Genomic DNA, 21,395 nt, shown 5'->3' with positions numbered 1-21,395 from the left:
TGGTGTGCTACACGCATTAACTCGTCATTTAGCATTAGGTATATCTCCTAATGCTGTCCCTCCCCCTTCCCTCTACCCCACAACAGTCCCCGCAGTGTGATGTTCCCCTCCCCGTGTCCATGTGTTCTCATTGTTCAACTCCCACCTATGAGTAAGAACATGCGGTGTTTGGTTTTTTGTCCTTGCGATAGTTTGCTGAGAATGATGATTTCCAGTTTCATCCATGTCCCTACAAAGGACACGAACTCATCATTTTTTATGGCTGGATAGTATTCCATGGTGTATATGTGCCACATTTTCTTAATCCAGTCTATCGTTGCTGGACATTTGGGTTGGTTCCAAGTCTTTGCTATTGTGAATAGTGCCGCAATAAACATACGTGTGCATGTGTCTTTATAGCAGCATGATTTGTAATCCTTGGGTATATTCCCAGTAATGGGATGGCTGGGTCAAATGGTATTTCTAGTTCTAGATCCTTGAGGAATCGCCACACTGACTTCCACAATGGTTGAACTAGTTTACAGTCCCACCAACAGTGTAAAAGTGTTCCTATTTCTCCACATCCTCTCCAGCACCTGTTGTTTCCTGACTTTTTTAATGATCACCATTCTAACTGGTGTGAGATGGTATCTCATTGCGGTTTTGATTTGCATTTCTCTGATGGCCAGTGATGATGAGCATTTTTTCATGTGTTTTTTGGCTGCATAAATGTCTTCTTTTGAGAAGTGTCTGTTCATGTCCTTTGCCCACTTTTTGATGGGGTTGTTTCTTTCTTGTAAATTTGTTTGAGTTCATTGTACCACCCCACTTTTAACAATGGAGAGATTATTCAGACAGAAAATCAGCACAGGAACATTTAACTTAAACTATACTCTAGATCAAATGGACCTAGCAGACATATACAGAATATTTTCTCTAACAGCTGCAGGATATACATCTTTTTTAAGTGCACATAGAGCATTTTCCAAAATAGATCATGTGTGAGGGTACAGAACAAATCATAAAAGATTTTAAAAGACTAAAATCGTATCAAGTGTCTTTTCCAACAACAATGGAATGAAACTAGAAATCAATAATGGGAGAAACTTTGGAAAATTCACAAATAAACATGAAAATTAAACAAACGTGTTCTTGAACAGACAATGAATTAAAAAATTAAAATAAAAATTAAAATATCTGTTGAGACAAATAAAAATGAGAGCACAATATACAAAAACCGAGAGAATACTGCAAAATTGGTTTTAAGAGGCAAGTTTATAGTAATAAATGTCTACATCAAAAAGAAAAAAGATCTCAAATAAATAACTTAATACACCTCAATGAACAAGAAAACAAGAAAAAACTAAGTCCAAAGTTAATAGAAGGATGGAAATAGAAAGATTAGAGTAGAAATAAATAAAATAGAATCTAGAGAAACACTGGAAATGAGCAGTAAAACTTTGAGTTGTTTTTTGAAAAAAATATATAAAATTGACAAACTTTTAGCTAGATTAAGTATAATAAAAACACAGAAGACTCAGATAAAGTCAAACATGAAAACGAAGATATTATAACTGATACAATATAAATACAAAGGATCATAGGAGACTATTATGAACTATTATATATGGACAAATTGGATAACCTAGAAGGAATGGATAAATTCTTACCCACATACAACCTACCAAGACTAAACCATGAAGAAAGAGAAAACCTGAATAGATCAAAAACAAGGAGATTGAATCAGTATAAAGTCTTCCATTAAAGAAAGCCCAGAATCTGATGGCTTTACTGTTGAATTCTATTACATATTTATTGAAGAATTAATACCAATTCTTCTCAAACACTTCCAAAAAATTGAAGAGGAGATAATACTTCCAAATTCATTTCATGAGGACAGCATCACCCTGATACCAAAGCCAAACAAGAACACGCTATATAAAAAAAGAAAAAAAGAAACTACAGAACAATATTCCTGATGAACGTAGATGCAATAATCCTCAACATAATATTAGCAATGTAAATTCAGCAGTACATTAAAAAGTTTATTTGCCGTGATCAGCTGGTCTTGATCATGTACTTATCACTGTGATCATGACTTAAAACTATGAAACTACTAGAAGAAAACCTAGGGGAAAAGATTCACAACATTGGTTTGAGCAATAATTTGGGGATATGGCCCTAAAAGCACAGGAAAAAAAAAAGCAAAAATAGAAAAATGGGACTGCATCAAACTAAAAAGCTTCAGCACAGCAAAGGAAATAATCAAGGAAGAGGCAACCTACATGAATGAGAGAAAATATTTTCAAACTATATATCTGTTAAGGAATTAATATTCAAAATATTTAAGAAACTCAAAGAACTCAACGGAAAGAAAACAACCAAATTAAAAAATGGGCAGAGGATCTGAATAGACATTTCTGAAGAGAAGACATACAAATGGCCAAGAATAATATGAAAATACTTTCAACATCACTAATCATCAGGGAAATGCAAGTCAAAAACAATGAGATATCATCTCACACTTATTAGAATGACTATTATCAACAAGACAAAGATAATAAATGCTGGCGAGGATGTGGAAAAAAGGGAGCACTTACACACTGTTGATGTGAATATAAATTAATGCAACCATTATGAAAAAGAGTATAGAGCTTCTTCAAAAAATTGAAAATAGAAAACTATATCATATAATTCAGTAATTCAACTATTGGGTATATAGCCAGAGTAAATAAAGTCAGTATGTTGAAGATATATCTGCAGTCCCATGTATATTGCAGCCTTATTAGAAATAGCCAAAATATGGAATCAACCTAAATGTTCATCAATGGATGAATGGATAAAGAAAATGTTGTATATGTACATAATGAAATGGTATTTAGCCACAACGAAAAAGGAAATACTGTCATTTGCCACAATATGGATGAACCTGAAAGACATTTGGTTAAGTGAAATAAGCCAGGCACAGAAAGACAAACATATCATGATCTTACTCCTATGTGAAATCTAAAAATTTGATCTCATAGAAGTAGAGAGTAGAAAGGTGTTTACCAGGGGTTGGGGTGGTTGGTGGGAGGAGGAGTTGTGGAGATGTTGTCAAAGGATACAAAGTTTTACTCAGAATAAATAATTTCAAGAGATCTATTGTACAGCATATTAACAATATGTTTATTCTTGAAAAATGCTAAGAGAGTGGATGAATATTATCACCACAAAAATAACTACACGAAGTAAGGCATACATTAATTAGCTAGAAAACGAATTTGTTTTCTAAATAGTCCATAATTTTTATATACTTCAATATGTTGTACATGGTAAATACATAAAATTTTATCTGTCAAAAAAGAGAGAAAAATAATGTGCAAGACAGAGCTGGGATTGACAGAGAAACTAAAAGAGAGAAGAGGGAAGAAGAAAATACATAGAAAATAATTTAGCTAATGAGTGTTCATAGACAGTTAATATAAAGAAAATGTCAAATGATATACCTAGGCACAAAATATATTTACATCCAAAATGTTCTCTTCAATATAAACATTTCCCAGGGCCCCAATATATTCACCTTAAGAAAACAAAAAGCAAACAAACTTCCTCATCAATTCCTCCAACAGATCTCACAACTGAAGTATGATGAGTGCCTCGGAAGCTCTCAGAACTGTCAGCATCTGCTTTGCTGAGGCCCATTTCATTTGATCGTGTATTTGACAGAGGAATAGCTCCAGTTTTGCAGTTTTCCTTAAATTGCTGAGATTTTTCCCCCCAATTAAATCACCCAGTGACAGCAGCAATCTTATTAGGCTACTTTTTAAACTTGGTCAGAAAGCAGAAAGATAACAAGGTAAGGCGTGCAACAATATAAATCATGTTAAGAACCATCACTCAGTAGCTCTAGATCCAAATCAAAGCTATGAAATACAGAATGACATTGGATGCTGAAGTGAAAAATACCAACTACATTTCTCTGAGGTTCAGACATTAATACTCAGACACATTTTATATAACAGTCTGCTCAGTAGATTAGTAAAACAGAGGCCGTAAAGCCTGGAAATCCTCCTACCCACATTAAGCTAATTGAGTTGGAGACATCCAATTCATCATATTTGCAGGCTGATTTATAAGCAACTCACCCTGCCCTGGAGCAGAAAGTGAAATGTTATGAATTAGCTATTCTTAAAATTTCAAACCCAGCAATTCTGAACCTGTCAATATCTTAATGGTACAGAGAAAAGAAGAATTCAGTTCATGTGCATTTCTGTGACCCTGATGAAAAAGTAAATACCCAGTGCACATTTTATGACTGATATTTCTGTGAAGAGTCTAGCCACATATTGGAAACTCCCTGTGCTAGAATTCTGTGGAAAGTGTATCATCATTTTAGCAAGTTGATGGGGCAATTTGAAATCAGTTCTTTGCTAGAATGCAACTTCCATCAAGCATAAAGAAAACAGCCTTATGACAGTTAAAACCCAAATTCAAAGAGACGAGATATTATTGCTCTTGGCTTGAATAGATGGTAAAAGCTTATGGCACTAACTAATAAACAGAAAACTGCCTTATAAGAATATATCAAAAATACTGAGGAGAATGGAATCAGAAGCAGTTCTGCATTTAGAGAACCCTCCTGAAGCAAATGTACCCTAAAATCCTTCTCATCTAGGGGAACAAGTTGATCTTTGCTGCTGAGGGCTGCTGTGGAATTGGGCAGGCCTCGCAGACACAATAGATTGGGAGGCCTCCTCCTATTTTTTCTGCAATTTACCAAAGATTTATTCTCAAGGTCAAGCATTCCTTAACCTGGGAGTAACTGTGAGACAGAAAAATAGGAATCACAGTTTCTCAGAAATCAAAGAAAATTTGAAATTCATTCCATCCAGAAATTCCTAACCTTAAGTCTATGTTCCATAGGAAGTCCATAGATGCCCTTCAAGTAATTCATATCATTTCTGAAGTTTTATGCAATATTTTTGTGGGTATAGTTTTGTGGGTATAGTTTTTATCTAGGGAAAGGGGTCATAGTTTTTCAAATCAATTTCTCAAAGCAATTTATGTGTGGAAAAAGGTTGAAAATACTATTCAACATTCTCTTTCCTGAATCATCTCTGCAATATCTCATTGAAGATTTTCTACCTTTTGCTTGAATACCTCCAATGACAGAAAGCTCACTACCTTGTGAGGCATGTCATTCTTTCTTTGGACCAAGTTATTTAAAACAAAAATTTTTTAACTTACATAAACTCTGTTTTTCTTTCATTGTTTACTCTAAAGGTCTTGATGTCTACAAAAATTGCATGGACAAGTTCTTTGTTTTAAACAATTGAAACATGAACTACCATGTCATTGTGAGCTGAGTCTATTCTCCAAGGACCACATCACTCATAGCCTTTGATGTTCCCATTTGACATGGTTTTAATAGCCTTGCCAGCCTATTTACCTCTTTCTGGAAGCACCCCAATCTGCTGCCATTCTCTCTGAAATATGGTCCTCAGATCCTAACAATACATTCTAGCATAGTGTAGAATTGTCATCTCTTTGTTCTTGGCATGCAGCTCCATTAACGTAGCCTAAAATTACATTGGTTTTTTGGAAGTCCCACACACTGGCAACTCCTTGAACTGACTGTATGCTGACATTCCCCACTGTGCCCCCACCCACCACCCAACCCTCACCGCCCAGCTCATTTTTCTTTATCATGTGTTTCTCTTACTTTTCCATTGACCATTCTAGAAAGTGGGAATGAGAAAAAGAGGGTGGAATGGAAAATGGGGACTAGAGAAATAGAAGCTGAGGTGGAGGTAGCCACACAGGAATTTGAGTGTGGAGGAAGGGGTCCTTTAAGCGTAGATAGTAAAATTCAAGCCAACAAATGATAACCTCCTTAATCTTAATTACTACCTGCAATGTGCTTCTATTATCATCAGTATATAAATGTGGAAATTAGGTTTAGGAGCATTCAGTGAATTCTCAAATGGCACATTTCTGATGCCATGCGTAGCTCTTATCCCACACACTGCCCTGCAGCTCTGGGAAAGCATCCCAAAGAGAAATAATAACATTGCTACAATGTACATTAGTCTCTGAGATGTGAATCATTTACGTTTTGTTTTTACAAAACTATCTCATCAGAATTTGCACAAGTACACAAATGGACAGAAGAGTTAAATAATGATGAGACTTATTTTTACTGAATCAATCTGATGCACACAGTTTAGTTGGAGAGATTTGGGATGAAGAGAGAGGTTGGTCTAGCATCAACAACCTAGATTTGGCCCTTTACTAAAGCTGAAAATTGACATAAACAAATAATAACTCAGTGATAACAATTTTCAGTAACAACCCTTAGAAATTGAAATAAGTGAACCTCTGTGGCCTGCTGAGTTGAGAACACCTGTTGTTTACTTTTCTTGGGAAACAGAGACATAAACTCAGGTCTAGGAATCCAAGACATGGATTCCAGTCTCAGCTGTAGTGTTAGCTAGGTGGCTGCCTTGGGAAAGTCTCATAACACAGCTGTGATTCTTAGTTTCTTTATTTGTAAAATTAAGTAGTTACAATATGTTACTCCTAATGCCTCTGCTGAGATGTAAGTCCAGTGATTCTATGAGGCTTGCTATTGGATATCGGGTTATCTGATTATTTAAGGAATTTATTGCTGAACTTAAAAGCCTCTTGCCTGGGTCTGTGCAGCACATTATCTAAACTAAAACAAGGTATCATCTTGTTTGAGAAGGGGCTCCATTTTCTAATTCATATAAATATGTTGAATGAGTAGTGGCAGCTCTGCTTTAATTGTTCGTAAGAGAAATAAAACCCACTTTTGGAAATGATATTTCAAATAGTTTTATATTGCTTGTTTATAATTAAAAGCAGGTAATATCTCTTAAAGTCCACTGAGAAAATAAACTACCATCAGAAACAACTTTTTAAATTAAATTTCTTTGGGCCAGGCGTGGTGGCTCAAGCCTGCAATCCCAGCACTTTGGGAGGCCAAGGTGGGCAGATCACCTGAAGTCAGGAGTTCAAGACCAGTCTGGCCAACACGGTGAAACCCCGTCTCTAGTCTCTACTAAAAACACAAAAATGAGTTGGGCGTGGTGGCACATGCCTGTAGTCCCAGCTACTTGGGAAGCTGAAGCAGGCGAATCACTTGAATCCAGGAGGCTGAGACTGCAGGGAACAGAGATCATGCCACTGCACTCCAGCCTGAGCAACAGAGCAAGACTCTGTCTCAAAAACAAACAAACAAACAAAAAAAAAAAAAGAAGAAAGAAAAGAAAAAATGTCTTCACATGTAATAAGAAGCAGTGAAACTAGAAAATCTCTAGAGCACCAGTCCTGAAACCAGAAAATCTCTGGAACACCAGTCTAGAGTACCTTCGATCACTATAATCTCAAGCTAACTTTTGTAAGTGTCTCGTTACTTCTGTATGTGCCCTATTGCTTAATGGGCCTTAAGGTCAAGGTGGGAGGTGAGGAGTTGTTTTGTTCTACATAAAGGAACTTCAGTAAGTGTCTCTTGAATGCATTTTAAATGAACTTACCTGTGACCCAAAATTGGCCACAAACTCTAACATACTCAATGTTCTGCCAATTCAGAAGGAACAAATCATCTGCCTTCACAGTGACTTTGGTGAGTCAGCTGGACTGGAAGAATATATCCTGGGAGCTGCATTAGGATTAAATCTGATTGCTAGACATTGGCATTTCCTCTCTGAGTTGGAGAAAATCAATTCAACCTTCTCTACCATGTTTTCTTATACAACATTCTGTCTTATATAAGATTATATAAGTTTCCTTTGTATATACCAATAGAGGCATTTAAAAATTGCCTTCTGGACTATTTTTATACTTATTAAATAAGATGAAATAAGTGCTTTGCTGTATAGCTTCCGTCCACTAAATGATCCTTGCACATCCTGATTATCTTTAAAGATTATGCATATGCTCCAATAGCTTCCATAACTAGCCTCAAAAGAAAGCCATTTCTTTATGCTTTAGTAAATTCTTGCTTGGACCACTCAAAATGTCCCCAACTCTTTGCTACAATTTGAGCCAACCAACATGACATTCACTTTTGCAGAAGAGATAATAATTTGAATAACGCACCTTTACTTAGCTGAGATGGGAATGTTCTACAGTGTAAAACCATTCTCTGAAGGACATCAAGGATGAGGATATAACAATTTCTAATCATTACTGAGAGCTCACAGAGTCAACTAATCTTAAATTTAGACTTGTTCTTAAATACGTATGCACTTTCTATTTTTTTAATGTGAAATAATTACCATTTACTGAGCAACTACTAGGTGCCAAGTGCTACAGATTTTCCATGTATTATCTCAAGTAATCTTTACAGCATGGAATGTGAATTCCATACTATTATTTCCAAGAGGTTAGAAGTTAATAGATTGACTAATAGACACAGCTAGAAAGCAACTAAGCCACAATGTAAACACAAGTAAGTCTGATTCTAAAGCCCATCTGCTTTCCATTATATGCTATTACTTTTCTGGATTAGCTGGGAAAGAGTTAAAAATTCAACAGCACTATCAGTGTCAGAATTAATTTTTGCAGGGCTTGGAAAAATTTCCGATTATCTTTGCTAAGAAAAAAGAATTGAAAACATGCTCACCAAAAGGTTACAATTCCAGACTGTTTAGAAATATGGGAGGGATGTAGAAGTTATGTATCATTTTAGGGTACCACTAACAATATCATCTTTAACCACAGTAACAATAAGTGCCTTATATTGATGAGCAGCCTCTGTGAGGGTTAGTACATTATTTCTAATTATTACAGAAAGTTTTGGCAATAGTGAAATCTTAGTTTTGAGAAAAATTTCTGTGTAACTGAGTTAACTCTAGAAATATCTGCAGCTACAAATAATCACTATTAACACTTATCTAGAATTTTCTATAAACACTTATTTTTATAACTTATGATTTTAATAACCTAATATTTCTTAGAAAAAAATTCATTATTATCATTATTGTTATTAATACTACGTAGATAAAAGAAGTAGAAAATTTGAATTTCATTGCACAAACTCATCCTTCAAAACCCATAGAGAGAACCCCTTCCATGGGTGTCCAGTCTTTTGGCTTCCTTGGGCCACATTGGAAGAAGAAGAATTGTCTTGGGCCGCACATAAAATACACTAACTCTAATGATAGCTGAGGAGCTTAAAAAAAAAAACTGCAAAAAATATCTCATAATGTTTTAAGAAAGTTTACAAATCTGTGTTGGGTGCATTCAAAGCTGTCCTGAGTCACAGGTGGCCCATCACCGCAGGTTGGACAAGCTTGCCTTAACCCTTGATGACTTTGGTTCTAGAAAGAATTCTTATATTTTGAGATGCTGATTCAGTCCTATGCCTAACATTCCTTTCTTCCCGCTTTTCAACATCTGGCCTAAATAGCCAGAATTATTGGGGGTATGCTGTTTGTACCCTTTCCAGTTAAAGATAATTGAGGAAAGAAATGCTTTATTTGCATAGAATTTTGATCAGGAGATTTTGTGCCTACGTTCAGAATGCGTCTGTCAAGGCCATATTTCAACCATTTCCTCTCACCACGGACTAGTCCTGGAACACAATGCGCTGTGCACAAGTCACAAATCTCTGCCAAACCCTTACGTTTTTATTAACTAAGAGTTTCTCAATTTAGATTCACAAATCTGTTTCTTCCTCAAGACTAGATGCTTCCAGGATGATCATCTCAGCTACTTCCACCATCTAGTGGCAAGAGACAGAAATGAAAGGATTTTACATTTTTAAAGATTATTGCCTAAAATATCAAGAATCAGAACAGTTTTCTAATCAGTGGTATTACTAAAAACATTATGTCTAGAAAGGAAAAATAAACACATTATTTTCAGTTGGTGGTCAGGACCTCATGACTGTTGGGGTCAAATGTAATTCATAAGGTATTTTTTTTTCTTTTTTTTAAATTAATCAAATAAGTATTTTAAAACATCTGCTGTTTGGTCGACACAATCTTAGGCATTGTAGAGGAGCTACAGATTTCTGTATTTAAAAGATATGACTCCCTTTTAGTAGAAGTTCATAACTTAGTTATGAAAATAGAAGCTCCAAGCTACTAAGGGCTAAATGTTGTGGTAAATTTCTCACTGCTTCATGTTATCCTCGGTAGGTACCTCTTTCTCCCCGAAGCCCATATATGGTGGTGGTGGTGGCACCTGTGTTTCAATTCTCTGTGTTCTCCTCCCCTCTCCTGAGCAATCCCATCCATTTTCATAACTCCAACTACACTGAAAACGTCAAAGTTTCCATTTTCTAGACCAGACCTTTATTTCAAACTGACTGTTGAACACTTCTACCTGGGTATAACATAAATACTTCAAAATCAGTTATTCCAACATAAACTCAGAAATTATCGCATTCCCTCCCCTGCCACTGTAAAATCTGCTCTTCCTCTGGCATTCTTGGTTTCATTTCATGATACATCCTCTACTCAGGGGTCAAATTTTAAAAATTGTAAATTATCTTCTATTTCTCTCTCTCTTCTACCTTCTATGTGTAATAGGTCTCAATGTCCTGATGATATCTCTTTCTAAATAAGCCTTCTAATCTATCCTTCCCTTCAACCCCAATACCTCTGCTTTACATCAAAGCTTATCTATCTTTTACATTTCACCTGATGCCCTTGAATCTGATGTCATACCTTTCCAATTATTCCTTCCGCTGTACCACATGACATGAATAATGGTCTAATTTGCAAATCAGGTCATGTCACTCTCCTTTTTAAAAATTCTGTAGTCACCCCTCATTACCTACAAGGTGAAGTCCAGTCTCTACATAAGGTCCTTCATTACCTGTTCATGCCCATCTCTCTTGCTTTATGGTATGTTTGGGCCCACTCTATGCCCCTTTCCTTAATTCTTACATCATGCGTCAGTATCCTAGTCAACTACTTGGCAATTCTCAGAACTTTTCCATACTCTTACACAACTGCTAGAGTATAGGGCAACCTTGACTTTTCTCCCTTATTTCATACTTCCTTCAAGTAAAAAATGATTTCGTGTATATTTTTTTTTTTCTCTGACAACACCCAACCTAACCTCTCCAGCTCCAAAAAATTAAACAGTTCTTCTAGGGCTTGAGAGACCTCTTCTTTGCTACTTTCTTTATTGTACACTCCAAAAGTATATGTGCCCAAACAAAATATAATTTTATACTAAAGAAATAATTCTATGACAAAATACGTTTGGGAAATACTTTGTACTAATCATATTTCCATCTTAGATGTTTAAATTTCATATTATTATAGTAAAGGCTCTGAGAAATCCTTCAATAAGTTAATGGATTTAACTCCTCAAATGTGTTAAAACACTCATTCATACCTTTATTTTAATAATGCTGACAAAATTCCACCAAACATACTTTGGGAGATGTAGTCTAATTTCATTTTAGATTCCGACAAGGGAGTAAAATGAAAAACAAAACAAAACAAAAATAAGATGCAGTCCAGGTCATGGTAGCTTACATATTTTCTAAGAGCCAGAAAAATGGCAAACCTAGAGGAAAGAACATTATATAGTGGTCCTCCCTAATCTTAGGTTGCACTTTTCATGCAGTTTCAGCTACCAGAGGTCAACTATGGCCTGAAAACAGGTGAGTACACACAAGATATTTTCAGAGGGAGAGAGAGAGCACATTCGCGTAACTTTCATTAAAGTATATTGTTATAATTATATTTTCTTAGTTATTGTTGTTAATCTCTTAGTGAACCTAATTTATAAATTTAATTATGTGATAATATACATATGAAAACATAGGAAAAAACATAGTATAAATAGGATTTGGTACTATCTGCAGTTTCATGCATCCACTGGGGGTCTTAAAATATATCCCCCACAGATAAGCAGGGACTACTGCATAGTTCAACAAATAATTTTTAGAACAATAGAATAAGGCATATTTTAAAATGATGACTATGTGGGATGCACTAACTCCTTGTACCATAGGATCTTATGACCAGTTGGGGTTGGCCAAGAGTTAACAGAAAAGGCTTTATGTAGGAAGAGGGTTTTTATTGTACTTTTGGCTGAAACATGCTTTCCTATGATTGTGCTCTGGTAACTCTAGTAAGAAAATAGTATAAAAAATACACATTGTTATCATTTGTCTATAGTTTTTTTATTGGCTTCTTCATGCTTTGGCTCTCCTCCTATAATTTCTCAAATGTGCATTGCCTACAGATTCTCAAATATCTTCTTACATATACTCAACAAGTGCCCAGCTGTCTCAGGGTATTGAAGTTTACCCAAACCTCACATACTCCTAATTTCCAGCAAAGCTTCTCAGAACTGTTTATTCTAGTCCCTGTGAAAATTCGAAGACACACAATAATATTTATCTGATTAAAGTAATTCACACCAATTTATAAAAGGAGGCTTTAATCTTTCTTGTAATTAGTCATTGAACCTAAGAATCTAAGCTGGTTTTGACTGCAAGACACATTTCTTTTTTAATACACCCTAGGAAATACTGCCAATTTTAATTGCAAGATGCCATTTAAGACACATCCAGATTTCAGATATGTTAATATGTGATAAAATATGAAGCTTAGAATTTATGAAATTTTGTATAAGTGATGATTAGGTAAGGAAGAAGAGGACAGCAGTTAACTCCCTCCCTTTCTCTCTCTCTCTCTCTCTCGCTAATAAATACTCTGGTAGGTGCTTGGGCCCCACGGTTTTAAGTTTGAGGAGTTCAAATTTCAGTTTCAGAATAATAAAAAGTAACAAATAATTATGAATCAAGTCCCCCAAGAGAATAATCTAGATACTGAAAATCATGTTTCACTGCTCTTTGTTTTCCCATTACTTAGTGCTATTGTAGGCACTCAATGAATATTTATTGAACTGACCTAAAGTGAAAAGACCTAAACTGAAAAGAAAATTCTTGTGGTTTATACAGGCCAATTTCTTTTATGAAAGATTCTAGGTAGCATCTGAAGAGAATGCATCCCCACCTTGAGGAAAGGAAAACAAATTCCCTTGAATTCACCACTAAATTGCATTTCTCTTTCCAACCCCATACTTCACACTGGCCAAGGCACTCTAATGAAAACAGGCTAAGAAAGCCCATCTATCACTTAGGCAGCTGGTGTGCACCAAAGACAGATGAATCTTAGAACCAAGGCTTCAAGTGATACACCACAATGGAGAAAATGATACTCAAACCTGTGACAGTGAGATTATTCAGCTACTGATTCAGAGCCCACTCAATGTGACATCTAAACTATTATCCAGCAATCTCACACTCTGTTTAGGCATGCCATATGTAAATTCTCCATTAATACTAGAGAGTCACATTGTTTTCTCAGTAGGATTCTTGGGGAAGGATTGGATTATGTGTTTTGCCTCCTTTTCTTCCTTTTAGCGCCTGACCCAAGAATACTAGACAGATAAAAGAAGGCAAATAAGTTGAAAATATGACAGCTCTAATGGAGACCTTGTACCTTTTTAGCAGTTCTCTGACTCTAACAGGCTTCCTTTATGAGAAAATGACCCATTAGATTTTAATCATTGTAAGTTTTTCAACAGTTGAACTGTGATAATAACAACTTGATTAGGAAATGTATCCTGTTGCTATAAAAATACAAGTGCTTGAATCTGATATCACGGTGCTGTGTTGGAGCTCACTCATACTAGCTCATGAGAGCCTCATGTGCCTCCATTTCCAAATATTTAAAAAGTAGCTTTAGGTTGGTAGCCTGAAATCAGCCATGCTGGGAATATTTACATCACAAAATTGGCCAACCTTAAAACGGACTTTTTTTCCCCCTGGAAAAATGGTACACATTTATTCCTATTACTATTGGTGATGAAGGAGAGATACACAGAGTGTCTTTAGTAAGACAATCTAAAAGCATATCTTCATAAAATCCCAGATCATACTGAATGGACAAAAGTTGGAAGCATTCCCCTTGAAAACCAGAACAAGACAAGGATGCCCTCTATCACCATTCCTTTTCAACAGAGTCCTGGAAATCCTAGACAAAGCAATCAGGCAAGAGAAAGAGGTAGAAGGCATTCAAATAGGAAGAGAAGAGATCAAACTATTCCTGTTTGCAGATGATATGATGCTATACCTAGAAAATCTCTTAGTCTCTACCCAACAGCTCCATGATCTGATAAATAACTTCGGCAAAATTTCAGGATGCAAAACCAGTGTACAAAAATCAGTAGCATTCCTATGTACCAACAACATTCAAGCTAAGAGTGAAATCAAGAACTCAATCTCATTTACAATAGCCACAAAAAGAATAAAATACCTATGAATACAGCTAACCATGGAGGTAAAAGATCTCTACAAAGAGGATGACAAAAAAATTGCTCAAGGAAATCCGAGATGATTCAAACAAATTGAAAACATTCTGTGCTCATGGATAGGAAGAATAAACATTGTTAAAATGGCCATATTCCCTAAAGCAATTTACACAGTCAGTGCTATTCGTATCAAACTGCCAATGACATTCTTCACAGAATTAGAAAGCAACTATTAAAATTCACATGGAACCAAAACAGAGCCCAAAGAGCCAAGGCAATCCTAAGCAAAATGATCAAAGCTGTAAGTATCACATTATTGGACTTCAAACTATACTATAAGGCTACAGTAACCAAAACAGCATAATACTGGTAGAAAAACAGACACATAGACCAATGGAACAGAACAGAGAGCCCAGCAATAACGCTGCACACTGACAACTATCTGATCTTCAATAAAGCGGACAAAAACTGGCAATGGGGAAAGGACTCCCTGGTCAATAAAGGTGCTGGGACAACCGGCTAGCCATATACAGAAGATTGAAACTGAACCCCTTCCTTATACCACATACAAAAAATCAACTCAAGATGGATTAAAGAATGAAATACAAAACCTAAAACTATAAACACCTGAGAAGATAACTTAGGAAATACTATTCTGGAAAGAACCTGGTGAAGATTTCATGATGAAGATGTCAAAAACAATTCTGACAAAAACAAAATTTGACAAATGGGACCTAATTAAACTTAAGAGCTTCTGCACAACAAAAGAAACTATCAACAGAGTAAATAGACAACCTACAGGATGGGAGAAAATTTTTGCAAACTATGCATCTAATAAGGGTCTAATATTCAGAATCCATTAACAAGCCAAAAAACAATCCTATAAAAAAAAAGTGGGAAAAGGACATGAGCAGACACTTCTCAGAAGAAGGGATATATGTGGCCAGCAAGCATATGAAAAAATGTTCAACATCACTAATCATTTGAGTAACGCAAATCAAAACCACAAAGAGACACCATCTTACACCAGTCAGAATGGCTTTTATAAAAAGTCAAAAAATAATAGGTGCTGGTGAGGTTGCAGAGAAAAGGGAATGCTTATACAGTGCTGGTAGGAATGTCATTATTTCAGCTATTGTGGAAAGCAGTTTGACAATTTCTCAAAGAACTTAAAACAGAATTGTCATTCGACCAAACAATCTCATTATTGGATATATACTCAAAGGAATATAAATTGTTCTGCCGTTAAGACACACGCAAAGGTATGTTCCTTGCAGCACTATTCACAATAGCAAAGGCAAGGAGTCAACCTAAATGACTATCAACAGTAGCTGGGATAAGGAAAATGCGGTATGTATACACTACAAAATACTGCACAGCCATAAAAACTTCGGGAGGCCAAGGCGGGCAGATCATGAGGTCAGGAGATCTGTAGTCCCAGCTACTCAGGAGGCTGAGGCAGGAGAATCACTTGAACCCGGGAGGTAGAGGTTGCAGGGAGCCAAGATTGCGCCACTGCACTCCAGCCTGGGTGACAGAGGGAAACTTCGTTTCAAAAAAGAAAAGAAAAAAAAGAAAGAAAGTAAAAGAAGAAGGATGAGATCATTTTCTTTGCAGCAACATAGATGGAGCTGAAGGCCATTATCCTAAGCATACTAACACAGGAACAGAAAACCAAATACTGCATATTCTCACTTAAAAGTGGGACCTAAACAATGAGTACATATGGATACAAATAAGGGAACAATAGACATTGAGACCTACTTGAAAATGGTGGGTGGAAGGAGGGTGAGGATTGAAAAACCACCTTTGATACTATGCTTATTACCTAGTGATGAAATAATCCTCACACCAAACCTCCATGATATGCAGTTTACCTATGTGACAAACCTGCACATGTATCACTGTACCTAAAATACAAGTTTAAAATAAATAAATAAATAAATAAATAAAAACTCAAACACACCTTGTTTAGTATGAACACCTCGAGAAGGTAATTGATGAAAAAAATCCTGGTCCCAAAATAGCTACCTCACAGCCTGAGTGTAGAAATCCTTGACGAGCTTCCCTTTCCCTCCTCTTCACAATACCTTGGGGCCATACCACAGAACTGGTGGTTCCAAAAAGGAGAAAAATCTATTAGGACCATGGTGTTTTATCCCAGGGGCTTGCTATTCATAGTTGGCTGTTCTTAAAACTGACATGAGGTGCCCTCAATAAAAGGCTAGGAAATTAGTTAGAAGTGACATAAATATAACAGAAAATCTAGGCTAAGAGGAACCCATTGAAGTTGAATACAGTTAATTCTAAGATTCCTGGAAGGCAAAGGATAAAGGAAAAATTCCCTTGTTTATATGAGATCTGAGCTTTAGGAAAAGCATACTTTCCCCTCAACTCTGATACACATTTTCCAAATGAGACAGCGAGTAGCATAATAAATGATGGTGCAATCACCAAAACTGCAGATGTTCAGATAATTATATTATCATGTATATGCTGAAGACTTAATATACAAAACAAAGCTCCCATGGTACTTTCATTGTTCTGTTCATTTTTTTTTTTTTTTTTACTGTAACCAGGCTAGCATCCCTCATAATTATAATAGCACTAATTATAAAATTTGGACTCTCCCTATTCCATTTTTGAATCCCAGAAGTAACACAAGGAATTTCACTACTTTCAGGCATAATCCTACTCATAAGACAAAAGATGCACTTATTTAAAATATTTCATCTATCATTATTGGTTGACTTAAATATAATACTAATAATCACCATATTATCAATTCTAGTAGAAGGATACAAAATGCTAGCCTTGATTACCCTACTTACTTAGCCTAAAGTCCTTTGGGAGGTATGCTCTAGAGTTGATTAAGGAGGAAAGGTTGGGAAGGGAGAAAGGTGGCGAATTTTGTGTATGTGTGTGTTGGAGGTTGCGGCATGGACAGGGTCTCACTTTGTTGCCCAGGCTATAGTGCAGTGGTGTGATCATGGCTTACTCCAGCCTCAACTTCCTGGGCTAAAAGGATCCTCTTACCTCAGACTCCTGCATACCTGCAACTGCACTTGCATGCCACCTCGCTTGGCTAATTTGTTAAATGTTTTGCAGAGACAAGGTCTTGCCTTGTTACCCAGGCTGGTCTTGAAGTCCTGGCATCAGCGGTCCTCCCACCTCAGCTTCCCAAAATGCTGAGACTACAGGCGCGGGCCACTGCACCTGACCTATGGAGGTTCTTATAGGGAGTTTTTCAACCAGTTTGAAAGAATAAAACTGAAATGTAAGTACCCTCAATGCAGTTCAGTCTCTCAGCCCTGCCCTTTCTCAATTTACAGTGGTTGGTACACAGAGTAAGGATCAGCAATTGTTATAAAATATCAAAGAGTACTGTCTAACTCTAGGAATCAGCAAGATTCTATACTGAACACAGAATTCTGATTCCTAAATAGGACCTTAGAGACAATTTTGTTTACCCTTCTGTGGAAGAAGGAGTCTTTTCTACAAAACCTCTGACAAGTCATTATCCATTGCTGAAAGATTTCTAGGGATAGGGAACTTCTGTCTCATGAAGTAGTCTATAAGTTTTTTGATTAGCTACAAATGTCAGGAGCTGTGGTGTTAAAATGATTCCAAATATAATATACATTCCTGTCAGTTATGCACAGTGGATCTGCTTCTGCCTTCTGCATGACATCGATGTCGTGTTGTTCAGATGACATCTCTTGAGGTAAAAAAGGTTTAGTCCCATGTCCCCCAATTCTTAATCTTTTCTTCTCCAGATTAAACATACTCATTTTCACCAGTCATCCAAATACTTGCAAAGAGATTCTGGAGATTTGAACAATGAATCCCAGAGCATAATATTAATATTTACATATTTTTACTTACTATATAATATTTACTGGAATTTGACAATTGGTCTAATATTTTTATGTATTGGTAGTAGCTGTAGCTAATTTATTTGATAATACATTTTCAGCATACCAATAAAATTTGAAACGTAAGGTTAAGCATAGGTTAACCTCTCTTAGATGTTTTTGCGGGTATAATAAGATCCAGAGAACACGGGAGATACTTTTATGTCTATATTTTTTATTGTAGCACAGCTATGTAGAAGTGCTGGCAAAATGAATGTTCTAGGTGATGAAAGAAATTTTTGTTCAGCAATAATTACTAAGGAGTTAATTGGTAGGTGTTTTTATTTTTTCCATTTCAATTCTGTTATTTCAGCCATATTCTGATTTTTTTCTTTTTAAACTTTAATCAACCTTTATAAGCTTTTTATCCAAAACACAAAATCCAGTAGTGCCAGTTCAGCCAAAAAAAAAAAAAAAAAAAAAAAAGCAGAGTAATTTGCAGCCAAGGGGCATAGAAAAGTATTTTTCTCATTTAATTATATCTTCTTGTCGAAATATAATTTATCAAGCAATTGTTTAAAATTAAATTTTAAAAAGTAGAAAGTGTTGGGAAAAGTATGACACCAAACCGAAATAAATCTAGTAAATAATTTTCTCTAGGATAAAATAGAGGCATTGATTAGACAACTCACACATTTTCCTTTATAGTTTAGACAGTAAGGCAATCATTAGATGTGATCATGTTATATTTGCTCCCTTTGTTGGACCACGAGTACTGACAAACAGAGAGGATTTGAGCAAAATCTTAATGTATTTGGGGTTTAAAAATATGTGGTTAGCTTATTTTCCCTTTCACTTTTACACTCTTGGCGCTTTCTTTAGTCCATTCTCAGCAACTAAAATCATTTTTCCGGATATTCAAACAATTGCAATAAAAATATGTCCCAAAAATACAAGGTGAGCCTCCAATGCCCAAGAAAGACCCTTTGGCAACCCGTGTCCTCTATCATGTTTTAAAAGAGCCTCATTTAATCCGGCCAGCAAACATCTCCATTAGCAATTAAGACCAACCACTGTCACCAACTATAAAGTCAGAAGAGCAATATAACTGACCTTCAGAGGAGAAATATGAGACTGCAAGACGTATCCATGGACATTTTCTATTTGAGAGAGGTTCTTTTCTGATACATGCACGAGTTCTGGGCCTCTTACTTCATGGGTCAGTCGAGGTAAGGAATGATCATGTGGAGCGTCCTCATCTTGATATCGATACTTCTAGGAGAAAAGAAAAGAAAGGAGAAGTATGTATACATCAGTGTTTGTAAAGGATATAGACTGAACTTCATATTCTAACTTCATCAATAGGACACAGTGTGCACCTACTGTTGACTTCACCAAATGGACTTTGCTGTAGACTCTTCTGGTGGTCACCATAGACCAGGTCAAATGCAAGCAAAACTGAGTTAATCATGAATATTGACCAACACCCAGACTTGTTTCTGCCTGACAATATACTCTCTTTGTTTATGAGCTACAGAAAGGTAATAACAAATGAGACAGAACATTTACTTTACTCAAGTAAGTGAGGAGGTAACCCTCCTGACCAGAGTAGCTAAGTATGTGTTAAAAATTCTAGGTTATGGATGGAGAAGAAAAAAAGTACTGAGCAAGAAGAAAATAGAATTCCAATATATCCCATTTAGAAAACTTAATTTTCTTTCAGAATTTGTGAGTGATTTAAGTTCCTTTTGAAATGAGGAAAAAATTTTTCACCCACATTATTTGTATTAGACTCAAAGAGAAGACAATCTTATCTTTCTTTACTTCACCACCTAGGGGAAGGAGTATGGATTGGGTTAGTCAGATTCCAGGACAAAAGATCACAATTTTTAGAAGCAGAGCTAGCTCTTTTAAAAAATTTTAAAAATCAAGGCAAGGTATCTGCCTATATTGTGATGGCTCCCTGAGGGAACAGAGGTAAATACTTCTTTCTCTCTTGTTCCCTTTTCTTCTTTTCTTAACCATCTTGCTTATACATGACTGTACCAGTAAAGATCACTGTTTGAGTCTTCCAAGCAGATATAAGGAAGTTGGCAGAGAAAAAAAAACAGGTTCAGGGTTAGGAATGCTCTGAGGGAGCTCAGCCCTCTTCTTGGGGTCTATCTCCATTTTCAGCCTCAGCCTGGGTCTCCATCCTATTTCTTTGTCTCTTTCTAGTTTGTACCCCTTTTCCCTTGGATCTGTCCTTTTAAAGTTCCATTGTTCCAAGGCTGTTGTCCTACTTGGGAAAGATGAAAGGGAACCCTCTACATCTGACCCCTAATTCAGATAATAAAGGGTTAGTTTGCTTTACTTTGCCTGTGTTCCTTGCGCATAACACAGGGATACTGGGAGCAGGGATCTAAACATTGTCATAACACCATCACAGGCTTAATTGTGATGCCTAACCTCTTCCCAGTGTCCCATTATTGTTATCATCAATGGTTAATTTTATCATATATATGATATTACATATATATATATATCAAATTTCTTGGACATCAGCTCTCAGACTGACTCATAGTAGAAAAGTAACAAGAACCACTCTGGGGATGGTAATTCAATCTGTTTTTCACTCTTCCTCAGAAGCAGATTATCAATACTTATACTTTCTGGGGCAGGGCGGGCTTTCTTCAATGTCCCAAGTAATATTTGTCTCAAAAAAAATAACAATGTCATAACTGCAGTTGCCAAAGGACTCTCATATACTTGTTCCATTGCAATCATTCTCGGCCATTTTACCTATGAGAAAACTAACACTCCAAGAAGTTAAGGTACTTGTCAAGAGTCACCTTAACTGACGGGCATCAGCGCCAAGTCCCCATCCATATCATTACAATCTGAATCCTCTTTCAATTATCATCAGCCTCTTCTCTACCCCCATAAAGAGATGAAGTCCAAGTCTGAAAACTGAACTGGCTGCTTGATAGAAAAAAAAAAATCACTGAGAATACACGACACAATGAGGTTAGAACATTTCTGTGAACTGCAAATACCGTGCTTTTGTTTATCTAACCTATGAATAATTTGGGAATGTAATCTGCCTCAGAAACATGGATCAAATTTAACATTCGCTTTTGATCAGTTATGCTCATTGTGAGTGGAATAATGTCACACATGTGCCCATTTTAGTTTCTCTAGCTTTCAACCCATTGACTCCCACGTCTGCTCCATATTTTCGATTCTTTCATAAAGGCACTACCATCTATGTTGTCATCTAAGCCAGAAAAG

General features: G+C 36.1%; 1 protein-coding gene across 15 annotated transcripts in view; it reads right to left on the bottom strand.

Moving 5' to 3' along the window:
- The window catches only part of DLG2 (discs large MAGUK scaffold protein 2), a 2,190,999-nt gene that overhangs the window by 1,061,840 nt on the left and 1,107,764 nt on the right, over positions 1-21,395 (bottom strand). For 12 of the 15 annotated variants that reach the window (XM_030828789.1, XM_030828794.1, XM_030828795.1 and 9 more), the window contains one exon: positions 19,239-19,400. In XM_030828789.1, coding sequence (XP_030684649.1) covers positions 19,239-19,400 — 162 coding nt within the window. The remainder of the gene's footprint in view (positions 1-19,238; positions 19,401-21,395) is intronic. The other 3 variants (XM_030828791.1, XM_030828793.1, XM_030828798.1) reach the window with 1 other exon arrangement.

Source organism: Nomascus leucogenys, chromosome 15 (assembly GCF_006542625.1).
Source record: "Nomascus leucogenys isolate Asia chromosome 15, Asia_NLE_v1, whole genome shotgun sequence".
Classification (NCBI taxonomy): Eukaryota; Metazoa; Chordata; class Mammalia; order Primates; family Hylobatidae; genus Nomascus; species Nomascus leucogenys.
Note: the sequence above shows the minus strand (reverse complement) of the source record. Positions and strands in the feature narration are given on the sequence as shown.